Source organism: Lacerta agilis, chromosome 8 (genome assembly GCF_009819535.1).
Source record: "Lacerta agilis isolate rLacAgi1 chromosome 8, rLacAgi1.pri, whole genome shotgun sequence".
NCBI lineage: Eukaryota > Metazoa > Chordata > Lepidosauria > Squamata > Lacertidae > Lacerta > Lacerta agilis.
This window is the reverse complement of record NC_046319.1, coordinates 70,391,084-70,416,418: the sequence shown is the minus strand read 5'-3', so window position 1 is coordinate 70,416,418 and position 25,335 is coordinate 70,391,084. Positions and strand designations below refer to the sequence as shown.

Sequence of the window (25,335 nt, the reverse complement as noted above, 5' to 3'; positions counted from 1 at the left end):
ATGTGTAAATGGAAGGTTGCCTGAAATCCAAAGGCATATTTCTGTCTTTGTAATGAGGTTCCCATTTAGGCTTGGGAATCGGTGTGCTTGTGTGAAAAATATTCTTTATTAAAACCACAAGCTGTGTGATAAACAGAAGAATCACAACAGTCATTTGCACATACACAATATATAGAATTTGACAGCCAAAACTCAAAACAAACAATGTCATCCATAGATAATTTCATTCTGCTTGATTCATACAAGATGCCTGTCTTTCTCATTCCTTACTTTAACCCAGCTACTGAATGAATAATAATATTGCTTAGCATCATTCTTAATTCATAATACTAGCATGTGTTTGGCCAATAATATACAGTACTGTAAATATTTTGTAACCTCTAAAAAGAAATGTTTTTAGGGGAATGAAAAAGGTTTCCTTCAGAATTGGGTGTAGCCTATCTGTTGCTCTCCAGATGTTGGTGAACTCCAGCTCCATTCAGCCCCAGCTAGCATGGTTGATGGCCAACAGACAAGGATGATGGGAGTTGTAACTTGGTTTGCTATACGTCCAGATTTTCCAGGACATATCTGGGATTTAAAAGGTGAAAACACCGTCCGGTGGGATTTTTTTAAAATTGCCAAAATGTCCAGGGTTTTGGGTTTTAGACAAAGTACATGTGCGCTCGGGAACTGCCTTTCAGGAGCACAAACATCTGTGCCCTTGAAGCGGAAGCAGCATGCCTCAGAGCAGGAGGAGCATCAGGGCTCCTTTGCATGGTTCAGCTGGGGCACGGGAGAGGTCCAGTCCCCAGCTGAGCCAGCCCCAGTGCTCCCCCTGCTCGTGGGCAAACCAGTGCCGGGCTGGGGGCTCCTTTAACTGCACAGCTGCGGGGAGCGGCAACCGCACTCCCCACAGCCAACCAGTTTTACAGAACCCCCAGCCCAGCCCTTTAACTGCTCAGCTGAGCAGTTTCACAAAGCCTACCGTCCCCCTTATTATTACCATTATTTATTTATTATGATATTTTTATGTCCTCTTCTTTGGTTTTGAAGATATGGCAGCCCTAATTTGTAACACAACAGCATTGGGAGGGCACTAAGTTGGCTGGTTTAGTATTCACTTAACAGATTGCAATGTGCTGTGAATTTGCCATTCCTTAATGCCACTGCTATTGTATAATGTATCAGCTTCATCATGAAAGTATCGTCATTTCCTTCAGGTCCAGCTTGTCCCAGTGCAGACTGTGTCTGTGACATCAACACAGCTCATCTGAAAATGTAGCACACACTTTTCCTCATTCTGTTGCAGCAGCATTCAGGCGGAAAGCCAGCCCACCTATCAGGAGAGAAAAAGGGCTGGTGAGGGCATAGCCAGCAGGGAATAAAACACTATTTGAGATATCCAGACCATTGACCCCAGCATTACCTGCCTTTCTCATCAGGGGAATTGTGCCCTGATCCTCAATACCCTGCCATTCTAACAGGCCCAGTTCTCTCCCACAGAATAAATTGTTTGTTGCATTTTGAAACTTCTACAAGGGTCTCTTTTTGCAGGCATACCTCCATCTGTTTTCATAAGAATTCAAATAGATGAATTGTGGGATAATGCAAAACCTATCTGCATTGAGCTTTTTCACTTCTCAGTTGCGTTGCCCGCCCTCTGGAATGCACTTCTATCAGAGGCCAATGAAATAAGCTACCTAATTTTTGGAAGACATCTGAAGGCAGCCCTGTTTAGGGAAGTTTTTAATATCTGATGTTTTATTGTATTTTTAATATTTTGTTGGAAACTGCCCAGAGTGGCTGGGGAAACCCAGCCAGATTTGTGGGGTTTGTTTGTTTCTTTCTTTGTTTGTTTACTGTATTTTAAAACCCATTTATCAAGAAGTGCTTTTGGGATCAAAAAATAGATGCAGATTGTCTGTCAATGAAATAAGTAGTCTGTCTCCATTCATACTAGAATATATTATCATTTGTACTCAGCCAAAGTCTCTGGGAGCGTTTGTAAGAAATAATACTCGTGAGTTCCAAATTGCTGAAGTTTGGCACAAATGCATTTAACTAGTCCAGAAATCCTACTGACACACTCAGGTCATACTTGATTCAGGTGTTTTTCATGCCCAGAGCTGAATCTGGGTAAACCTGATTCCTTCAGAGTGTTGGTAAGAAGGGAGAAAGACATTTCTGAATGCTTTTCAAGGCCAAAACACCCAGACGTAATCCATGCTTGCAGAAAAGAAGCACACCCAGGGGAATATTTCACCCTCTTCCTCTTTTTCTGATAGCAGAATTGTGTGCACAGCATGTCACACCAGGAAATTGATCAATATATGAGCCTCCGTCCGCAGCCAAAGGGGCACTCTGCCAGGGGCATGACCACATGATGATGCTAAATGTGTAGCTCAGCCCCAGACTGTTCCATAATGAAAGAATGCAGCTGCTAACTCCATGCAAAGGCAAACCTTTAAATAAAGACTTACATTTTCAGCATTTCCCACTTTACACATACTCACCAGTTATAAGGAAGAGAGGAAAGGAGGCCCAGCCTAAGCCAAAAGACCATCCATAACTGGCCTCTGTTCCCAAACTCCCTGTAAAGGTGGCCATGGCAATTAGGACGCAAAGAGCTATTAAGAAAAAATACATTAAGATATAAAGTTGCTTGTACATTAAACATTCCAGGCTGACCCGGAAGCTGCAGCTAGTGAAATGCAGTGGCTGAACGATGTGCCGTGGTTACCAGAAGGCTATGGGGCTGGGGTCAAGGATCAAGTGGAACTGGTTGTATTTAAGGGTTGTTGTTTTAAACTATTTATAATTTATAATTGCTTTTTAAAATTGTTTTCACATTTTAGTTATTTATAATGTTTGATGTATTACTGTGTTGTCATTTGTTGGAAGCCACCCAGAGTGGCTGTAGCAACCCAATCAGATGGGCAGACTATAAATATATAACTTAGTAGTAGTAGTATACTCTACAGTAGTACCTTGGAAGTCAAAAGGAATCCGTTCCGGAAGTCCGTTTGAATTCCAAAAAGTTCTGAAACCAAAGCATGGCTTCTGATTGGCTGCAGGAAGCTCCTGCTTCCGCCCTTTCAACATATCCATTGGCAAGGAGAAAGCAGGGCTGAGCTGGCCAAGCATCCATTGGATCTGGAACCAGTCTCACCACCCACATGCTGTAGCATTGGCCTTGATCTGAACCTGACTGAAGCACCAGCCAGGAATTGGGCCTGATCATCCTGCTTCCCCTCCCACTCCCCACTACATATCCATTGGATATGTGATAGTTGGCCCCACTACTCGCGAAACCTTGGAGGTGGACAGAGGGTGATTGGATACCACCTTCCATCATTGATTTCAGTGGGTCTGTTCAAGCATGAACATTTTGCATGGACAGTTCAGCTTGGCACAGTGTACAGCTTTGTGATCTGGGGCTTGAGGGGCTTAAACTGACTGGAAGCAGATGCTTATGACACCCCCCCCCAATAATACCTGCAACAAAGCTGGCTATGGCTGAGGCCTTGGCCTTGGAGATGGAGCCAAGTTGCAAGCCGATAAAGGTGCCACAAAGACCAATGCAAGAGACGGCTCCAGCGATCATCCCGAGGAACATGAAGGCTCGGGTAGCCTGGAGGAAATCTTTCAGGAAGGAAGGAAGAGAAAGGAAGAAGGGGGTTAAATGCCCACAACAGCCATTTTGTCCTGGAACCCACTGCACTTAAATCAAAAAAATAATTCCTCCACCCTGCTCCCAAAAATAATAATCATGGAATGAATGTTTTATCCCTTGTTACACTGGATTTTCAGGGTGTTGTAGAACTGTCAGCTTCCCCCCCCCCCCACGTTATGGTTGAATACTACACCACTAGTACTCAGAGCAGAAGACAATGAGCACTCACACTATATTGTGGGTGCATAGCTGTCAAGTTTCAGATTTGAAAATAAGGGATCAGCAGTCTCACCTATCCCGGGGACAGTCACATGTCAGTGGTGGGCGGAGCCAGAAGCAAAAGTGGGCGGAGCAGCAATGTAAACTCCAAGCGGGCTCGGGCTCGGAGCGGAGCAAAGAGGAGGGCAGCCAGCAAAGAGGAGGGCAGCCACGTGCTCCGCGCGATGGAGCCCCATCGTCTTCTTGTCTGATCTCATCAAAACAGGACAGGAAGCAGCAGCTGCTCAAAGGCAGCCAGGCTCCGCCCGCCAGCTAACCCTATTGGCCGGTTGAGGGGCTCGGCGGCAACGGATAGGGGCTGATGCAGGGGGAGAAATACACCCCCCTGTAAGCACGGGAAACGGCTCCCACTTGCTTTGAGGGCTGAGGCTTTTCTCTCCAAGTAGGTGAGGTCTTCCCACCCAGTCCCTGGCCAGCAGGGGAGGAGCTGCTTCCATTAAAAACGGAAAATTTAAGGGAAATAAAAAATAAGGGAGAGCAGCGGGAAACTGCTTGAAATAAGGGAGAATCCTGGGGAAAACGGGATACTTGACAGCACTGTGTGGGTGCCTTTTGCGAGATCACGTGTGGTGCTGCAGTTCCTAGGGAACCTGCTAGTAGTAGGGGGCTGGCCCGTTTCTCAGTGTATTATTCAGAGGTTCACGCCCAGCCTCAGCTTTAAGTTTCGTTTCCTGGGAAGTGGGGCCAGACTCATTATAACTAGGGGGAGGAGCCAGTATTAACCAGGCAGACAGCTCTGGAGATTCACCCTCTGTACCTTCCCTTTGTTAATGTTTCTTGTTTACAGGTTAACTTTTTCTTCCTGTTTAGCAGGCGCTGCTACGGTCTTTGACTGTTGAAGAACAGGGAAGAAATTTTCCTGCCTTGGCAGGTTTTGTCTTCCCCGTAGCAATTCATCACAACTTTGGTGGTTATGGCCTTGGGTGGAATCCTTTAGTCTTTTCTTCCCTATAATGCGGGGGGGGGGGGCCTGAAGTGGTGATTCACCCCCCTGCGATTCCAGGGTCCCCTCTTAAAGGGGTTACATAAATGGGTGTCACTGGCCATGCACTGAAAGGTTGTCAGTGAACTACCCTGCATGCGGGGATATGGGCTTGGCTGCCTGCCTACACTTACATCGTGCAGAGCAGTGTTTTTCAACCTTTTTTGGGCAAAGGCACACTTGTTTCATGAAAAAAATCACGAGGCACACCACCATTAGAAAATGTTAAAAAAATTAACTCTGTGCCTATATTGACTATATATAAAGTAATTCTCTTGAATTTTTCAATTTTTCCCACGGCACACCAGGCAACATCTCGCGGCACACTAGTGTGTCGCGGAACAGTGGTTGAAAAACACTGGTGCAGAGCACCCCCATATCCCATTTACCCTGATGTGCCCCAGTTCCCCGGCTGGGGGGCTGGGAGGGATACACGCCCAAGGCCTAAGCCAAGGTCTTCCTACATTCGGAAGTTTAATAAAGTTGTGGCCTGATTTTAATTCCATAATGTTGTCAGAGTCTTTATTTCCTTTCCCACGTTTGGGGTAGCATGGACGAAATCTTGAAGGAAGGAAGGAAGAGAAAGGAAGTAGGGGGTTAAATGCCCACAAAAGCCATTTTGAACTGGAACCCACTGCACTTAAATCAAAACATTAAATCCTCCCCCCCCCCCAAAAAAAAAAACATGGAGTGAATGTGTTATCCCTAGTGACACTGGATTTTAAGGGAGTTGAGGAACTGTCAGCTGCCCCCCCCCACAAGTTACAGTTGAATACAACACCACTAGCAATCCGAGCAGAAGACAAAAAACTTACCTTCCACATTCATCCCATATGAACTGCAAGAATAAATTGGCCCAACATTGACACAATATTTCCAGAGGCCAGTGTTGTTCAAGGCATTTGCCAGCCAGTAGTCTGAGCCCAGGGCAATGAGGAGCAGCAGAAGGCTGATGAAAGCACAAACCACGGCGCCAATCTGCAGGGCTTGCATCGTGAGAATGGTCAGATGTGTGACTGCTCAGCGTAACTGGGATGTTGAACCTGGGAAAGGGAGACACACATTATTCCACATAAGTTGCAGTCCGTGTTTGGGTGTGCTTAAAATTTGCATGTATGCCGAGAGGCCTACCGTAGATTGTGCTGTCATGAAGATGTCCTCAGGCTGTACGTTTAATACTCCTCTGTTCCAGGTTCTCAGGGTGCAAGATTTAAAAAAAGGAAACTGTGCTGCCTTTCACCACCCTGCTCTCATAAGTGGTCCCTCCTCCCAAAATAATTCCAAACTTCATCCTTTGAAAATTCCTGAATACTAATTTTACCTACCTGTTTGCTTAGCAAATTCATTATGCTTTATACCTTCTTGGTTTTTACACCTCTCTCGAAAGCTTGATGGATAATGGGTTCAGAGATGGCATTCTCTTGGACTGCCCTCAAGCTGTGGCACTCTCTCCTCACAGGTGTGAGTCTTGCCCCATCATTATATAGCTTTTGGTGAATGCTGAAGACACACCTCTTTACCCTGGTCTTTGACACTAGAGATGTATAAACTAATTTTAACAGAATTTTAAAATTAATTATGTCAATTCTTTACTGGGTCTCCTCCATCATTTGACACCGTTTGCCTGCGATATAGCAGTAGCTGAATAAATACATTTGTGCACTGGATTATAATTATAATTATTTTTATTTATTGAAATTACTGTATTTTTCCATCTATAAGATGCCCCCTTGTATAAGAAGACCCCTGGTTTTTTAACCCAAAATCAAGAGATTAAGTTGTTTAGCTTTTGGGGGGGGGGGAGAGGTCACTTCTGCCAATCGCTCACCCGCTTGCCCGCCGCTGCTGATCGCTTGCCACAGCCACTGCCAAGTGCACACCTCGCCGCAGCTGCCAATTGTCTGCCCGCTCGCCACCACCAACAGCCCACCCGCCCACTTGCTGTAGCCACCATTCACCTGCCCAATTGCCGCTGCCAATCTCCTGCTTCCTGCTACCATTAATCACACATCTCCCCTCTGCATTCACTCTCTGTGTATAAGACGACACCCAATATTTGCCTTTTTTATAGCAAAAAGCATCTTCTTATATACATGGAAAAATATGGTATATGCCGCCCTATATCTGCAGGTCTCTGAATATTTCTCATGAACTGTTGACACTCTTTTGTAGCTCTGCATTCAGATAAAAATATGTGGATAGTGATAGAGACCTTTGTGGGGTTTGTATGCGTCACTTCTATATCTTTTAAGATCTATCAGATTGATGGACTCTTTGGCTAGAAAAATTATATACCTGAGCTGAGGAATGGTGGTGAAATATACTCGGAGTCAAGTGTGAATTTCATGCTCTTTATTCAGCTCATAGCAGCAATGAATGAATCTTTCCCCAAAACGTCTGCTATATATACATTATTTACACAATGGGCCCCACGTGATTGGCTAATTCCGGGCTACTCCTGTAGGCCAATCAGTTTGCGGATTGACTTCCCCCAGAAGCCTGATTGGCTGCTCCTGCAGGCCAATCAGGTTGCTGATTCACTTCCACCTGGAGCTGGATTGGGTGGCTCCTGCAACCAAACAGACTGCTGCATTCTGGATCCTATTCTAGGATTCAGCCCAGTACATAACACCCCTCCCCTCTAAGTTCCAGTCCTGCCCAGGAGGTTGCCTTCGTAGTCCTCAAGGTATGCTGGTTGCCAACGTATGCGTTGCGGCCTGGGGTGTTCCCTGGTCAGGGTTTCAGGTTCTGGCTCGTGTTCTGAGGCTGCTGGCTGTGATGGGGCTGTTTAGTCTGGCGCAACCAGCTCGCTCGGTCACGGATCTGTTTCTGGTGTCCTTTCAACCTCAGGGGTCCCCTCTGTATTCACTGATTCTGCCGCCCCTGCCCACCCCTCATGCTCTATGGGCCTCACCTTCCCAGCTGTCCCCTTGGGACTCCTCTGTCCCACCCTCCTCCCGGTTTTCTCCCGGGAATCATTGCCGTAGCTGGTCACAGTGGCGGTGCCAGCATTGCCCCCCCCACTAGCACTTTGTATGACACGGGGTCGGTCACCCTGGTGACTGTGGCGGGTACCCATGCCGGGCCTGCCCCAAAATTCTTTGCATACACTGGGTCCTGGGCCATGAAGGTCCAGGGGTTCCTGCCATTCCCCGCCACTACCCCATCCTGAACTCTGTCGGGGTGAAAGCGGTCCAGTCTAGTTGCGAGGCACCGGTCCATTAGTAGTTCAGCTGGGCTCTGGCCAGTTGTTGTGCTGGGGGTGCTGTGCTGTGCTGTGCTAGAAGGAATGTGGTGAGGCGGTACTCCAAGTCCCCTTGTGTCATGCGGTGGAGGGTGTCCTTGGTGGTCTGCACCATGCGCTCTGCTTGGCCATTGGTGGCAAGGTGTAATGGTGCCGAGCGGATGTGGCGAATGGCGTTCTGCGCTGTGAAGGTCTGGAATTCTTCAGATGTAAATGCAGTTCCATTGTCTGAGACAAAGGTGTCAGGGAGCCCGTGGGTTGCAAACAGCTTACGTAGTACCTGGATGGCTGCTGTTGTAGAAGTGGATGGTACCAGTGTGACCTCCAGCCATTTGGTGTAGGAGTCCACCACTATGAAGAATGTTTTTCCCTGGAAGGGGCCAGCAAAGTCCATGTGCAGGCATGACAATGGTGCTTGGGTGGACTCCCAGGACTGGACTGGGACCCTTGGGGGATCCGGGCAGGATTCTTGGCAGGTCTGGCAGTGTTTGACCCAGGCCTCTATCTCTCCGTCAATCCCCAGGCACCACACATAACTCCTGGCGAGGGCATTCATTCTCACTACCCCTGGGTGTATCTCATGTAGGGCTGTGAGGACCCTTTTGCATAGGGGCATGGGAACGATGACCCTGCTTCCCCATAACAGGCACCCCTTGTGGGCCGACAGTTCATGTTTGCGGGTTGTGTAGCCAGCGAACTCTGGCCCAGGGCTGCTACTGGGCCATCCCCTCCAAACACAGTCCAGGACCTGGGAGATAACCCTATCTCTCATGGAATGGTGCGCAACTTCTTGTGCCTGAATGGGGCGGTCGGGAAGCAGCTCCAGGCTCATAACCGCTTGTGCGGGTGCTGGGTTGGGGCCTGTTTCTGGTAGTGGTAGCCTGCTGAGGGCATCTGCATGGCCCATCGCCTTCCCGGGAAGCAGCTCCAGGCTCATAACCGCTTGTGCGGGTGCTGGGTTGGGGCCTGTTTCTGGTAGTGGTAGCCTGCTGAGGGCATCTGCATGGCCCATCGCCTTCCCAGGCCAGTGTATCAGTGCTTACTGGTAGCCAGCAAGGAAAATTGACCACCTGAGGATGCGGGGAGACAGCACTTGGGTGGTCTGCTTCCCGGGGGCAAACAAGCCAAACAACGGCTTGTGGTCAGTCATCATGGTAAAGGGCCACCCATAAAAGAAATCGTGGATTTTTTTTTACTCCCTTCATGATTGCCAGACCCTCCTTGTCGATTTGCGAGTAGTTCCACTCAGCTGTGGTGAGTGTCTGGGAAAAGTATGCCACCAGCACCTCTCTTCCGTCCAGGAGTTGGTTCCCAGGACAGCGCCGATGCCATAAGGTGAGGCGTCACATGCTAGCACCACCGACAGCCTCTTGTTGAAGTATGCCAAGGCTGAGTTCGAGACGAGCAAGTCCTTGACTGCCTGGAATGTGGCCTCCTGGCGCTGGCCCCACACCCAAGGGGCCCGCTTGTCTAGGAGTCTGTGTAGGGGCTCTGTTACCGCTGCCTTATGGGGAAAGAAGGTATGGTAAAAGTTCAGTAGTCCCAAGAAGGCCTGGAGTTCAGTCTTGCCCTTGGGTACTGGGGCATCACAAATGGCCCGTACTTTGTCCCCGGTTGGATGGACCCCTTCTGCATCCACTGTAAATCCCAGAAAGTCCACCTGAGGCACTCCTAGTAGACACTTTTCCCGCTTCACCTTGAGGCCCGCAGTCTGGAAACGGTGCAGGATGGTGCGGAGGCGGTCCTCGAACTCCTCTGGCATGGGCCCAGTAATCAACACATCATCAAAGAAGTGGGTGATGCCAGGAATTGCTTTAAGGAGAGAGTCCATTAGATTCTGGAATATGCCTGGTGCCACGCTGACACCAAATTGCAGCCGCTTTACCTTGAACGCTCTTCTGTGCATCACAATTGTCTGTGCCTCTGCTGTGGCCTCATCCACCGGCAATTGCTGATACGCTTGAGCCAAGTCCAGCTTGCCAAAAAAAATTGACCCTGCCAGGGTGGTGAGGACATGGCTGACCACTGGCACTGGGTATGCGTGGGCCGTGAGGGCCATGTTTATGGTACATTTGTAGTCTGCACAGATGCAGACCGATGCAGTCACACTTGAGGTGTGTGACTATCGGGGTTTCCCAGGGGGCATTGGCACAGGCTCCAGCACTCCTTGCTCCATGAGTCGGTCCAATTCCTCATCTATATGGGGTTTCAATGTGAACGGGACCCGGCGGGCCTTGATCCTGACGGGTCATACGGCGGGGTCTAGCTGTAGGACAATGGGAGCCCCCATATATCGTCCCAATGTCCCATCGAAAACCCCCAGAAACTTTTTGCATATGGTGTCCACGTCCACTTGTAAGCTAGTGCAGTTCACCCCGGTGATGGCTAGCCCCAGTGGTCCAAACCATGCCAATCCCAGTAAGCTGACGTAGGGGCCCTTGACCACAAGCAAGTCCAATTGCTGCTTCCACCCTCGATATTGCACCCTGAAGGTCCCCGCCCCCATTGTGGGGACCTTACGTTTCTGGAAGTCCCAGAGGGTGAATGGGGCCAGCCTGAGTTTGGGGGCCCCGTTAGGGCACAGTTTCCTTAACGTCTGTGCCGAGATTATGGATAGAGTTGAACCCGTGTCAATCTCCATGCGGCACTGGGCCCCCTCTATCTGTACCTCTACATAATTTTTTTCTGTGTTGGGATGGGGCAACTGGTATACCTGCCAGTCCGTGATCTCTGTCGAGTTGCCTTGGTGCGTTGGGCCACGGGACCTGGGGTTCTTCGGTCGGTCATCTGATGCCTGGTGTCAGGTGGGCCGAGCCTGACACAGCCGAGCAATGTGTCCTGATTTTCTGCACTGCCTGCACTCTGCGTTGCGGAAATGGCAGGTCCTCCTTGTGGGAATGCTTAGGAGTGTGGATGATGATATATTATTTTATATATCTCATCCCAGCTTGTGTTAACAAGCTCCAAACTTAGCAGAGTTCCATTCCCTTTCTAAAACACAGCAGACAACGGTTGCACAAGCTTGCTAAAGCCTCAGAATAACATATATATTCCTGGTATATTCCCCTTCTTCCCTCTTAAAAGTAAAGACATAACACTTCTCTTTAAAAGTATAAAAAAGAGTTTACTCACAGCTTTTCATCCTGAGATACAGTACAGTCTCAGAAGGCAGGCTAGTTTAGATAAATGTATTTACATGTAGTGAGGCTGGTTCCATAGGGGAACAGGCTTCACCTGTGCCCCTCTCGGCTGCAAGCCAAGAGAGCATCCTGTTCCTTGAAGAGACAAGTCCAAAAAAGGAAAATGGAGACTGGCCCCTGTGCTTTTGTGTAAACCTGCCCAGGTGAAACCACACCCACCTCCAGTTACATAGAGGAAGTTGCCTCAGTCCAGGTAAATGGGAAGTTACGGCTGCAGGACTGAGACACATTCATGTCCACTCTAGCAATGGTATGTTTTGACTGCTCTGTGTTTACATCCCACACTCCTCTCATGTCTTCAGGTGCAAGGAGAGCCTGGGCGATTTCAAATGTCTCCTCTCCGCAGACGAATGTCGCCCTCTTCTTGGCATTGTTGGTGATCCCTTTAGCTTCTAGGAGGAAGGTGAAACGGGTGGCATACCCTTCCCAGTCTCCTGGTGCTGGGTTGAACAGCAAGAAGCTGCTGTTGGTTGCCATTATGAGTTCCTTGGGTCCTGGAGCTGAAGCCTAGATACATGGTTCGATGCAGTGGTGCAGCAGGTGGCGGTGCTGCAGTGCAGTGTGTGGTGGTCAGCTCAGCGGGATCCCACCCTCGTCGCCAGTGAAATATACTCAGAGTCAAGTGAGAATTTCATGCTCTTTATTCAGCTCATAGTAGCAATGAATGAATCTTTCCCCAAAACGTCTGCTATATATACATTATTTACACAATGGGCCCCACGTGATTCACTTCATCCAGGAGCCTGATTGGCTGCTCTTGCAGGCCAATCAGGTCACTGATTCACTTGCACCTGGAGCTGGATTGGGTGGCTCCTGCAACCAATCAGACTGCTGCATTCTGGATCCTATTGTTTTAGGATTCAGCTCAGTACATAACAGGTGGCTTACAGTGTCAATCGTGGGCACACACCTGCTCCCCCACCCCACACAACTCCATTGCCTCCAGCTGCAACTACCCCAGAACTACTTTTGCTTTAACCTATATGTGCCCCACTTAGTAGGTTAGTGGAATCGAACAGAAGGGTGGGATGGGAGAGGAAGAAGAGATGAAGGTAACCGAACAAATTGCCATTCATTCACTCAGCAGTCATTTCTGTGAATGGTGTTTGGCTCAGGACGAATAACCAAATAGCATATATCTGCTCTCCTTCCCTCCCTCCCTTCTTCTCTCATCGTTCACCTTCATTGACTTCATTGGGGGTGGTATGCTCTTTCTGGATATTGGTTCCATCAGAGATTAGAATGGTGCACATATGCAATACCTTTGGTTGTCCCACTGGAGATAGGCATCATTGGACACCTGCTCAGGCCCACAACCTTTGCTGGGTTCACTGAGCTTCCTGACCCTACTCTGTGCCTTTAAACCATTAAGTATCCACTGGCCCTTTCTGGGTCTGCCTTCCTTCTAGAGCAGAGATCACTGATTTATTTATTATAATTTATTTTTGACAAAGTAATAATAATTAATAAATAAAAATTAAAATGTGCACCCCACCCCCGAGACCATTCCATTGTAACAAGCCAATCTTCCAAACTTTCAACACCTCTTGCGATGGTTTGACTTCTTCCTATTTTAACAGTATAAATTCCACAAATACTTTCCACATCTCCTCAGAATCATTTCTCCTGCATATTCCCCGTCTTACCTTAATAGCACATGTTGATTTATCATGAATAGCTACATGCCACACCTCTTTATACCATTCTTCCATTTTATATTCACCTTGCCCCTTCCACTTCCTAGCTATAATAATTCATGCAACTGTCAATAAATTTGTGAGCAAATCCTTCATAGCACGTGAACCTTCCACCTCATCATAAATTGATAACAATGCTACCTTTGGACTTTCAGTCAGCTTAAACCCAGTTTTTTTCTCCCCCAAATGTGCCTCTATTACCTGTACATTTCCCAATGGATTTTTGTTTGTTACCAAGGTGTCATCTCCAAATAAGCTTATTTTCTCTTTTCCATTATTGCTTATTCCTTTTATATTTCTATCTTCTTAAATTACATTGGCCAGAGTTTCAATGATCAATACAAATAAAATTGGGGACAGGGGGCATCCTTGTCTTGTACCTCGGGCAAGTGTTATTTGTTCTGTTATACCATTGTTCACTATGACATATGCCCCGTTCCTCAAGTATAATTGATTTATTAATCCCTTAAATCGTTTTCCATATCCTAACCTTTCTATAATCATTTTTAATGCCAACCATTCAACATAGTTAAAAGCCTTTAAAATATCCAGTGCTACTATACCAGCTTTCAGTTTATTTCTTATTATTATGTTCTTTGCTGGGATCGCTGAGCTTCCTGGTCCTGCTGCTGCTCCTTCAAACCATTAACTAGGCACTGGCCTTTTCTGAGTCTGCCTTCCTTCTAGAGGCGAGATCAATGATGGCATTTCCTCACTTGAGTAGGCTAAGCATAGGTGAAGGCAACCAGGATAAGCCCCTCTTCCAGGCAACATATTTGCTTACCCCACGTCAGATCTCCAGAGAGATGTTCCTACACACCGAAAGCCTCCAACTCACATCTCAGTCCTTCTCTCTGCTTCTCCTTTGCCCTGTCTTCAAAGGTTACAACACACAAACTGCTTGCAACAATAGGCCTTCAGCATTAGCAACAGGAAATGGTACAACCCACCGGGATTGCCACTGTGTTCCAGAAATGATCAAGAAGCCATTGGCCAACAGCAAGGCAAAAAGTGAGCAGAGCAACAAAGGTTAACTTCTCTGAAGTCTTATCCTGTGTTGGGGAGACCACCCCATCCCAATCTCTCATAAGGCACCAATTCTCACACGGAAAATCCACCAGTCTATTCATAAGTCATTTGCAAAAAGAGAAGTGTGAATTTTGAAAGTTGTTTTGGTTTGCGTATTGTTACAGGAAGTGTGATCCAAATGCAGACTGAATCAAATCCCCACCCCTAGGGCTAACTTGGCTGTCTCTGTCCCAAACACCATCTTTCCACTCTCTGGCGAAGTTGGACTTGTACCCTAGGAATTGTGTTTTGATAGGGGACGTACTGGAGCTTATGCAATTTGTAGCTCACTTTACTTTGCATCCGTTCTTGTTTGATTATCCATTCAATTTATATCTCACCCTTCCTCCCAAAGGATTTGCTCTCAAAGCATTTGCCTGCCCTCCCTCCTGACAGCGGCCCTTTTGGGCACATATGTGTGCATGCCGGGCGGAGGTGTGGTGCAGCATGGAAGGTCAACAGAACCCACTGCGCCAGACCAGCCCTCACCACCAGTGCCGCCAGGTATGTGCACAAGGTGAGGAGGGTTCGCAGAGCCCATGCGCCAGCTCAGCCCTGGCTACCAGAGCCAAGCAGGGCTGTTCTGAGCCCTTCTTTGCCCATGCAGAGAAGGCCCAGATTGGCCAATACGACCCTTCACTGGCAAGTCCCACCCACACACTGGCCAGGCAACCATTCTGTGAGGGGACTGGGGACATAGTGACGAGACTAGGCTGAGCTCTGAGACCCAGAGACACCCACCCCCACCCCCACCCCTGCACCCGCACCCCCCACGCTATGCCTGTCTCCTGGGTCTGAAGTTCCCCATTTCTGCTTTATGCAGTGGATGAAAAGGAGGAGACACTGACTGCTCTCCTCCCCCCCCCCCCGCCCACAGATTGGACCTTCATTTCCCAGTAGCCCCAGTTTTACCATCAGAGGCATCACTGGCAGCTATTGATCCTCATCGATACTCACTTGTTAAGATAATCTATTGCTAAAGCATTTGGAAGTGCCAGAAGTGGCCTTATCCAGGGCTCATTTCCATTTAAGGAGAGAGTGCTGGATGCTTGCAAAACTTCGTTTCTCGTTTGTGCAATCTTTTTTTTGTTTCTCGTTTGTGCAATCTTTTTTGTAGATATTTTTTATTGATTTTAACGGAATACAAACAAAATTTATAACAGAAAAATTACAAACAAAGATTATAATAAAAAAAATCTTCAGTTCAGTTCAGTTGGAGTGGAGTTTGTCCAGTTTATAGCTCACTTCACTTTGTACCCATGTAACCAATTTTTATGCATTTACTTATTCAGTTTATATCCTGTCCTTTCTCCCAAAGGAGCATGGCAAGCCCATCAACAACCACATAACCCCTTCTCTTACAATCAGTAAAAAATGCTTTATGATTTTAGCCTAGTCTTTTTGCTTCTTATTGCCACCCACTAAAGGTTTGCAAAGTTTGTTTTGAGCCTGCACCCTTACTCATTTCAGCCAGGTAGAGCCTCACTGAGAAAGACTTCCTTCCTCAGCAAACCCACATCCTCATGAAAGCAACAAAACAACAACGAAGAAACGATGGGGGAGAGAGAGGCTTTGCTCTTTCTGGGTGCATTACTCCCTGATGTCTAAGAGCAGAACCAGGGCTGCAAACTCCTTCTTCTTCCCTCTTAATCAGACTGCCTCTAGGTTCAGGTATTTGTTTCAGGTCTAGCTTTCCCCAGAGCAGGCTCTATCTGGGACCCACCCTGTCTAAGAGCTCTAGCTTTGTCTCCACATATTGAAGCTCAAAGACCATAAGCTTCATGGTGACAATATTGTGGTAAATGAGGAGAAAAATCTGCCTCTCCACTCGTATGTTTTCCACTCTCATTCTATGACTTGACTGCCTGTGTCCAGGCACTGCGGTAGTCTTCAAGGGATTCCCACAGGGTGGTATTGATGTTGCCAAACTTCTTGTCATGTTTTCAGACACCTTTGTAAAACAGAGTGGTCTGGTGCCAGAAGCCAGCTCCTCATAGAGCACGTCCTTGGGGATCCTGCCATCTTCCATTCTGTGATCATGACCAAGCCAGCTGCTGGTGAAAGTGAAAGGAGGATCCAGTAGGCCACTTGCCACTGAGATCCCTCCGCCGGGACTTTTTGGCTCCAAGTTTAAACTGTTTAATGGTCAGTTAATCTGCTTCCCGCCCTTTTCAAGGGCAGCAACAGTATTGTGATTGGTAAAAGTGTTGATCATGACGTTGCTTGTTCTTGTCAATAAAAGGCTGCGGCTCCCCGTGCTGGGTGTGTAAGAAAGAGAACGAAAGGAAAAGTGTTAGAGCAAGCGTAGAACAGGAGATAGCTAGCTAGCGTGGAAGACGGTGGAACGGGGAAGCCCAGAGAGAAGGTTGCGTGGCAAGGTACAGAGAGAAGAAACCGCCCGCGCGGGTCAGCCAAAGCCGTCTAAAAGAAAACCATAGTCGTCTGTCTTTATTTCATTTTAGTTTAATTTTTACCATTTACTAGCTTATTATTTGGCCACCGTTTTGGCCACCTTTACTTTGGTACCTTGCTTTTGGGAACAACTTAGGAGGTCGCAAGTGCCTGCAGATCCATCTACAAGGCATCCATACATCCGAACGACTCACTCATCCTTCAGATTCAGCCTGGCGGACAACCCTCTTCACGACACAGTGTGAGCTGGTCTCCAGAATTACCGTCCGTCCCATCCGCAGGCTTGGCCGGTGCTCCGTGCAAGGGCGCACGTGAAGCGCTGGCCACAGATCCCCCAGCAACTGGTATCCTGCGTGCAGTTGACCCTGTCCTGTGCGCGGGAAGCTCCAGCCAAAGAATCCCCGCACTCCACCTCCAAACAGCCCCCGTTTTACTATCAGCTGAGAGGCATCATTGGTAGCTACTGTTACCCTAAGATACTCAGTAGTTAAATTAAGATAATCTAAAAACAGTTAAGAACAACCACATTCTCTCATCTAATGATTTCTGGGTTGCCAGGAACTATACTTTTCAGCTACCAAATGCCTGGGCAAACAAAAATATTTTTCATGTACTGTACATTTAGGTTTGCACAAATAAAGTGCATTAAAGTGGTCTTTCACCCTGGAACACACACACACACACACACACAAACTATTTTAAGAGAGAAAGAGAGAGGCAGAGACAGAGAGTAAAATCTAATTCCAACCTAGCAGTGTAGATCCGTTAGCTTCAATTGGTCTGCAGGCCTCAAACATAGGTGCAAAAGGCTCCTGGGATGCGAGATACCGTTTTCGCACCATTTTGGTCATTTCCATGCTCTTTTAGGACTGTTCTCTCCCCCCCCCTTTCCATGCCACTTTTGGGTTTGTGGTGATGCATGCATGCACATGTGTAAATGGAAGGTTGCCTTTTATGTTTGGGAATTGGTGTGCTTGTGTTAAAAATATTCTTTATTAAAACCACAAGCTGTGTGATAAACAGAAGAATCACAACAGTCATTTGCACATACACAATATATAGAATTTGACAGCCAAAACTCAAAACAAACAATGTCATCCATAGATAATTTCGTTCTGCTTGATTCATACAAGATGCCTGTCTTTCTCATTCCTTACTTTAACCCAGCTACTGAATGAATAATAATATTGCAAAGCATCATTCTTAATTCATAATACTAGCATGTGTTTGGCCAATAATATACTGTAAATATTTTGTAACCTCTGAAATGTTTTTAAAATGTAACAGTTTGGGGGAATGAAAAAGGTTTCCTTCAGAATTGGGAGTGGCCTATCTGTTGCTCTCCAGATGTTGGTGAACTCCAGCTCCATTCAGCCCCAGCTAGCATGGTTGATGGCCAACAGACAAGGATGATGGGAGTTGTAACTAGGTTTGCCATACGTCATGATTTTCCAGGACATATCTGGGATTTAAAAGGTGAAAACACCGTCCGGTGGGATTTTTTTTTAATTGCCAAAATGTCCAGGGTTTGGGGTTTTAGACAAAGCACACGTGCGCTCGGGAACTGCCTTTCAGGAGCACAAACATCTGTGCCCTTGAAGCGGAAGCAGCATGCCTCAGAGCAGGAGGAGCATCAGGGCTCCTTTGCATGGTTCAGCTGGGGCACGGGAGAGGTCCAGTCCCCAGCTGAGCCAGCCCCAGTGCTCCCCCTGCTCGTGGGCAAACCAGTGCCGGGCTGGGGGCTCCTTTAACTGCACAGCTGTGGGGAGCGGCAACCGCACTCCCCACAGCCAACCAGTTTTACAGAACCCCCAGCCCAGCCCTTTAACTGCTCAGCTGAGCAGTTTCACAAAGCCTACCGTCCCCCTTATTATTACCATTATTTATTTATTATGATATTTTTATGTCCTCTTCTTTGGTTTTGAAGATATGGCAGCCCTAATTTGTAACACAACAGCATTGGGAGGGCACTAAGTTGGCTGGTTTAGTATTCACTTTAACAGATTGCAATGTGCTGTGAATTTGCCATTCCTTAATGCCACTGCTATTGTATAATGTATCAGCTTCATCATGAAAGTATCGTCATTTCCTTCAGGTCCAGCTTGTCCCAGTGCAGACTGTGTCTGTGACATCAACACAGCTCATCTGAAAATGTAGCACACACTTTTCCTCATTCTGTTGCAGCAGCATTCAGGCGGAAAGACAGCCCACCTATCAGGAGAGAAAAAGGGCTGGTGAGGGCATAGCCAGCAGGGAATAAAACACTATTTGAGATATCCAGACCATTGACCCCAGCATTACCTGCCTTTCTCATCAGGGGAATCATGCCCTGATCCTCAATACCCTGCCATTCTAACAGGCCCAGTTCTCTCCCACAGAATACATTACGCATTTTGAGACTTCGACAAGGGTCTCCTTTTGCAGGCATGCCTCCATCTGTTTTCATAGGTTTTCAAATAGATGCATTGTGGGATAATGCAAAACCTATCTGCAATGAGCTTTTTCACTTCTTGGTTGTGTTGCCCACCCTCTGGAATGCCCTCCTATCAGAGGTCAATGAAATAAGCTACCTGACTTTTAGAACCAGTTACAGGTGGGTAGCCGTGCTGGTCTGCCATAGAAGAAACAAAATAGAAAATTCTTTCCAGTAGCACCTTAGAGACCAGCTGAGTTTGTTCTTGGTATGAGCTTTCGTGTGCATGCACACTTCTTCACTCCCTCACTATATTTAAGGATCTGGTGACTTCTGTTTCAGTGTATCTGAAGAAGTGTGCATGCACACGAAAGCTCATACCAAGAACAAACTCAGCTGGTCTCTAAGGTGCTACTGGAAAGAATTTTCTATTTTGTTTTGACTTTTAGAAGACATCTGAAGGCAGCCCTGTTCAGGGAAGTTTTTAATGTCTGATGTTTTATTGTATTTTTAATATTTTGTTGGAAACCCAGCCAGATGGGTGGGATTTGTTTGTTTGTTTGTTTGTTTACTGTATTTTTAAACCCATTTATCAAGAAGTGCTTTTGGGATCAAAAACTAGATGCAGGTTGTCTGTCAATGAAATAATTAGTCTGTCTCCATTCATACTAGAATATAATATCATTTGTACTCAGCCAAAGTCTCTGGGAGTATTTGTAAGACTAGTGAATTCCAAATTGCAGAAGTTTGGCACAAATGCATTTAACTAGTCCAGAAATCCTACTGACACACTCAGGTCATACTTGATTCAGATGTTTTTCATGCCCAGAGCTGAATCTGGGTAAACCTGATTCCTTCAGAGTGTTGGTAAGAAGGGAGAAAGACATTTCTGAATGCTTTTCAAGGCCAAAACACCCAGACGTAATCCATGCTTGCAGAAAAGAAGCACACCCAGGGGATTATTTCACGTTCCACCCTCTTCCTCTTTTGCTGATAGCAGAATTGTGTGCACAGCATGTCACACCAGGAAATTGATCAATATATGAGCCTCCGTCCACAGCCAAAGGGGCACTCTGCCAGGGGCATGACCACATGATGATGCTAAATGTGTAGCTCAGCCCCAGTCTGTTCCGTACTGAAGAAGAAGAAGAGTTTGGATTTGATATCCCGCTTTATCACTACCCGAAGAAGTCTCAAAGCGGCTAACCTTCTCCTTTCCCTTCCTCCCCCACAACAAACACTCCGTGAGGTGAGTGAGGCTGGGAGACTTCAGAGAAGTGTGACTAGCCCAAGGTCACCCAGAAGCTGCATGTGGAGGAGCGGAGAAGCGAACCTGGTTCACCACTGCACCACATTGGCTCTCAATGAAAGAATGCAGCTGACAACTCCATGCGAAGGCAAACCTTTAAATAAAGACTTACATTTTCAGCATTTCCCACTTTACACATACTCACCAGTTATAAGGAAGAGAGGAAAGGAGGCCCAGCCTAAGCCAAAAGACCATCCATAACTGACCTCTGTTCCCAAACGCCCTGTGAAGGTGGCCATGGCAATCAGGACGCAAAGAGCTATTAAGAAAAAATACATTAAGATATAAAGTTGCTTGTACATTAAACATTCCAGGCTGACCCGGAAGCTGCAGCTAGTGAAATGCAGTGGCTGAACGATGTGCCGTGGTTACCAGAAGGCTATGGGGCTGGGGTCAAGGATCAAGTGGAACTGGTTGTATTTAAGGGTTGTTGTTTTAAACTATTTATAATTTATAATTGCTTTTTAAAATTGTTTTCACATTTTAGTTATTTATAATGTTTGATGTATTACTGTGTTGTCATTTGTTGGAAGCCACCCAGAGTGGCTGTAGCAACCCAATCAGATGGGCAGACTATAAATATATAACTTAGTAGTAGTAGTATACTATACAGTAGTACCTTGGAAGTCAAAAGGAATCCGTTCCGGAAGTCCGTTTGAATTCCAAAAAGTTCTGAAACCAAAGCATGGCTTCTGATTGGCTGCAGGAAGCTCCTGCTTCCGCCCTTTCAACATATCCATTGGCAAGGAGAAAGCAGGGCTGAGCTGGCCAAGCATCCATTGGATCTGGAACCAGTCTCACCACCCACATGCTGTAGCATTGGCCTTGATCTGAACCTGACTGAAGCACCAGCCAGGAATTGGGCCTGATCATCCTGCTTCCCCTCCCACTCCCCACTACCTATCCATTGGATATGTGATAGTTGGCCCCACTACTCGCGAAACCTTGGAGGTGGACAGAGGGTGATTGGATACCACCTTCCATCATTGATTTCAGTGGGTCTGTTCAAGCATGAACATTTTGCATGGACAGTTCAGCTTGGCACAGTGTACAGCTTTGTGATCTGGGGCTTGAGGGGCTTAAACTGACTGGAAGCAGATGCTTATGACCCCCCCCCCCAATAATACCTGCAACAAAGCTGGCTATGGCTGAGGCCTTGGCCTTGGAGATGGAGCCAAGTTGCAAGCCGATAAAGGTGCCACAAAGACCAATGCAAGAGACGGCTCCAGCGATCATCCCGAGGAACATGAAGGCTCGGGTAGCATGGAGGAAATCTTTCAGGAAGGAAGGAAGAGAAAGGAAGAAGGGGGTTAAATGCCCATAGCAGCCATTTTGTGCTTGTTATGTATTGAAGTTCTCACCCTAGGCCACTAGGGGTGTGTGTATATAGTTCATTCTGCTGCAGTTTTCACTCAGGTCCGCATATGCAAATGAAGGATTGTAAACTGACGTTCAGGGATTGGTTAACTGCGGAAAGTTGTTACTGTTGCTTTGTAGCTGAGTTCTATATAAGCAGGCTGCTGAGGCCTTCAGCTCAGTTCTGTTCCAGCCTGAGAATAAATAAGAGCTGTTTGGAAATCACTGTGTCATCTGCTGTGTCCACCCACGACTTAACAGTGCTGGAACCCACTGCACTTAAATCAAAACATTAATCCCCCCCCCAAAAAGCATGGAGTGAATGTGTTATCCCTAGTGACACTGGAGTTTCAGGGAGTTGAGGAACTGTCAGCTGTCCACCACCCACAATTAGGGTTGAATACAACACCACTAGTACTCCGAGCAGAAGACAAAAAACTTACCTTCCACATTCATCCCATATGAATGACAAGTAGAAAATGACCCATCATACAAGCAAAGTTTCCAGAGTCCAGTGTTGCTCAAGGCATTGCCCACCCAGTAGTCTGAGCCCAGGGCAATGAGGAGCAGCAGAAGGCTGATGGAAGCACAAGCCACAGTGCCAATCTGCAGGGCCTGCATCGTGCGAATGGTCAGATCTGTGACTGCTCAGAGTAATTGGGATGGTGAGCCTGGGGAAGGGAGACATGCACATTATTCCACATAAGTTGCAGTTTATGTTTGGGTGTGCTTAAAATTTGCATGTGTGCTGAGAGGCCTACCACAGATTGTGCTGTCATGAAGATGTCCTGAGGCTGTACATTTAATACTTCCTGGTTCTCAGGGCGCAAGATAAAAAAACAAACAAACTGTGCTGCCTTTCACCACCTCTTGCAATGATTTGACCCCTTTCCATTTTAACAGTATAAATTCCACACAAATACTTTCCATATCTCCTCAAAATCACTTCTCCTGCATATTCCCCATCTTACCTTAATAGCACATGTTATTTTATCATTAATAGCTATATCCCACACCTCTTTATACCATTCTTCCATTTTTATTCACCTTGCTCCTTCCACTTCCTAGCTATAATAATTCATGCAGCTGTCAATAAATTTGTGAGTAAGTCCTTCATAGCCTGCGAACCTTCCAGCTCATCATAAATTGATAACAATGCTACCTCTGGACTTTCAGTCAGCTTAAACCCAGTTTTTTCTCCCCCAAATGTGCCTCTATTACCTGTACATTTCCCAACGGGTTTTTGTTTGTTACCAAGGTGTCATCTCCAAATAAGCTTATTTTCTCTTTTCCATTATTGCTTATTCCTTTATATTTCTATCTTCTCAAATTACATTGGCCAGAGTTTCAATGATCAATACAAATAGGGGAAAGGGGGCATCCTTGTCTTGTACCTTGGGCTAGTGCTATTTGTTCTGTTATACCATCGTTTACTAAAACATATGCCTTGTTCCTCAAGTATAATTGATTTATTAATCCATTAGATATGCCTTGTTCCTCAAGTATAATTGATTTATTAACCCATTAAATCGTTCACCCAATACTAAACTTTCTATAATATTTTTACCGCAGGCTATTCTACACAGTCAAATGCCTTACAAATATCCAACGCTACTATACCAGCTTTCAATTTATTTATTTCTATTATATCTATTTTATTCAGAACTCTTCCTATTAAACTAAACATCTGTCTTACTGCTACAAAGCCACATTGGTTTTTATTTATATGTTTATACATAAAATTATTCATCCTTTTTGCCATTATTATGGTCAATATTTTAGCATCTTAATTTATTAGGGAAATCAGTCTATACGATCCTGGGTCCTTCAAATCTTTTCCTGGTTTTGGAATTAAGATAATTATTTATGGTTTTGTTCCCACGATGAAGGGATCCTCTCGCTCTCTATTACTGAATCATTTAATATTTTTTATTTAGGAACCAATATATTTTTAGATACCTTATAATATTCTGTTCCCAATCCATCTGCTCCTGGGGCTCCCCCCCCTTTTAGTTTACCTATAACTTCCTCTATTTCTTTTTCTGAAATTGGATGTTTCATAACCTCTCTTTCTAACTTTATCTTCCAGTGTGTCTCAATATATTCTTTCACCTTCCCCATAGAATGGTTACCTGCTGAATCTCTTGGTAGAACTCCTGAAATACTCTCAACTTATCTTTCATCAGATTGTGAATATTACTCATTTTAACTTTTATTAAGCTAATTGAATTATTTACTTTTTTGACTGTACAGCACCAGCCAGCAATTTGGAATTTTTATTGCTATGTTCAAAAATCTCTCTTTTCAAGAATATCAAATCTCTCTGCACTTTTTTCATATCTTTATTTTCTAACTCCTTCCTTTTTGCCTCTTATTGTGCATAACTTCTTTTATCTTTATCATTAATATATTGATTTTCCAATGTCCTAATTTCTTCCTCTAACGTTTTCATCTCTTCTTCTTGTTTTTTTCAATTTACTGGATTTCCTAATACCAATTCCCCTCCTCACCACTTTCATTGTATCCCATATTATTGCTTTGAGTAGGCCATCAAGGGAACTTCGGTCACCCCAACAAAAACGGGAAGAGCCTACGGCCATACTACAAGACTTTAGGGAGGATCTGATTGAAGATCCAATGGGTCATATAAACAAAATTATCCAACCGTCAAAGGAAAACCCAATTAGTGGTATTTCCCTTGTTGACCCATCTCTTACTTCCCTGAGCAATGCCCCTTTACTCCTACCAACTTTCTCTGAAAAGTTGATTACTTCAGGTCAAGGATCTACCTCACATGGAACGAGCGTATTAAGCCCGCAGCTAAATCTTCCTAACAAACCCATCCTATCAGGATGTCCTGCTCGATCGCTACCCTCCCAAAGGAAAATAACAGATTTTTTTGGGGGGGGGGGGCTGAAACTCCTCTCAACTTAGAACCACTTCCCCACCTGAATTGACCATCAAATAACCAACATAAATATCCCCCTATGCTATTTTTATGTTGGAACATTGTGGGATGGAGGGGGAAGAAATTTGACCCTGATTTCCTGAAATTTATAAATTCATTTCAGATAATCCTCCTTCAAGAAACCTGGGAAGAGGAGGTGATCGGTATAAATGGTTACGATCTTATTTCACTTCCAGCATGTCCCTCGATTAAAGGCGGTCGATCTCGTGGGGGCCTGACGATAGTCATCTCCCTCAAACTACAGGCAAAATTTACGCTTGTAAAATCACTTACTCCCCATGCAATCACAGGTTTGATTTCAGGAGGAAAATTTGAGTTATTGATCACAAATGTCTGTTTCCCCCCCCCAGGGGGGTCAACAGTCGGATCTCCATCTTAAATGGGAAACCCTTGAGGAGCACTTATCTTTCTGTTACACCAAGTATCCAAATGTCCCCTCAGTAATGGGTGGTGACTTTAATGCCCGTACAGCTGCAAATTGGGAGGCCCTAACCAAGGCTAAGTGGTGGGTTCCCTTTGGCCACCAAAATTCGGATCTATCTCCCCTTGCACAGAGATTATCGAAAGATGATAGAGTGAATGAGGCAGGTGACCTTCTCTATCAACTGATAACCCGCTTAAATCTTGTCATTTTAAATGGTAGCTGTCCCCCAGATATCCCTGGTGAATTCACTCATCTGAGTACATCATCGAACAGTGTACTTGATTATTTTATAGTCTATAGGGATTTATTTTCAAATTTCTTCTATTTC

At 45.9% G+C, this 25,335-nt stretch overlaps 2 protein-coding genes across 2 annotated transcripts; both read right to left on the bottom strand.

Annotated features, from left to right (window-relative positions):
* Positions 1 to 909: 909 nt before the first annotated feature.
* On the bottom strand, positions 910 to 13,891 carry LOC117052355 (peripheral myelin protein 22-like). Its single transcript, XM_033159208.1, has 5 exons — positions 13,842 to 13,891; positions 5,732 to 5,959; positions 3,478 to 3,624; positions 2,496 to 2,609; positions 910 to 1,318 (listed from the first exon to the last, which is right to left on the bottom strand). The coding sequence occupies exons 2-5, from the start codon at positions 5,907 to 5,909 to the stop codon at positions 1,278 to 1,280; spliced, it is 480 nt and encodes a 159-aa protein (XP_033015099.1). The 5' UTR covers positions 5,910 to 5,959; positions 13,842 to 13,891; the 3' UTR covers positions 910 to 1,277.
* Positions 13,892 to 20,390: 6,499 nt separating this feature from the next.
* Positions 20,391 to 22,258, bottom strand: LOC117052006 (peripheral myelin protein 22-like). Its single transcript, XM_033158733.1, has 3 exons — positions 22,059 to 22,258; positions 21,387 to 21,596; positions 20,391 to 20,518 (listed from the first exon to the last, which is right to left on the bottom strand). The coding sequence occupies exons 1-3, from the start codon at positions 22,234 to 22,236 to the stop codon at positions 20,391 to 20,393; spliced, it is 516 nt and encodes a 171-aa protein (XP_033014624.1). The 5' UTR covers positions 22,237 to 22,258.
* Positions 22,259 to 25,335: the final 3,077 nt, after the last annotated feature.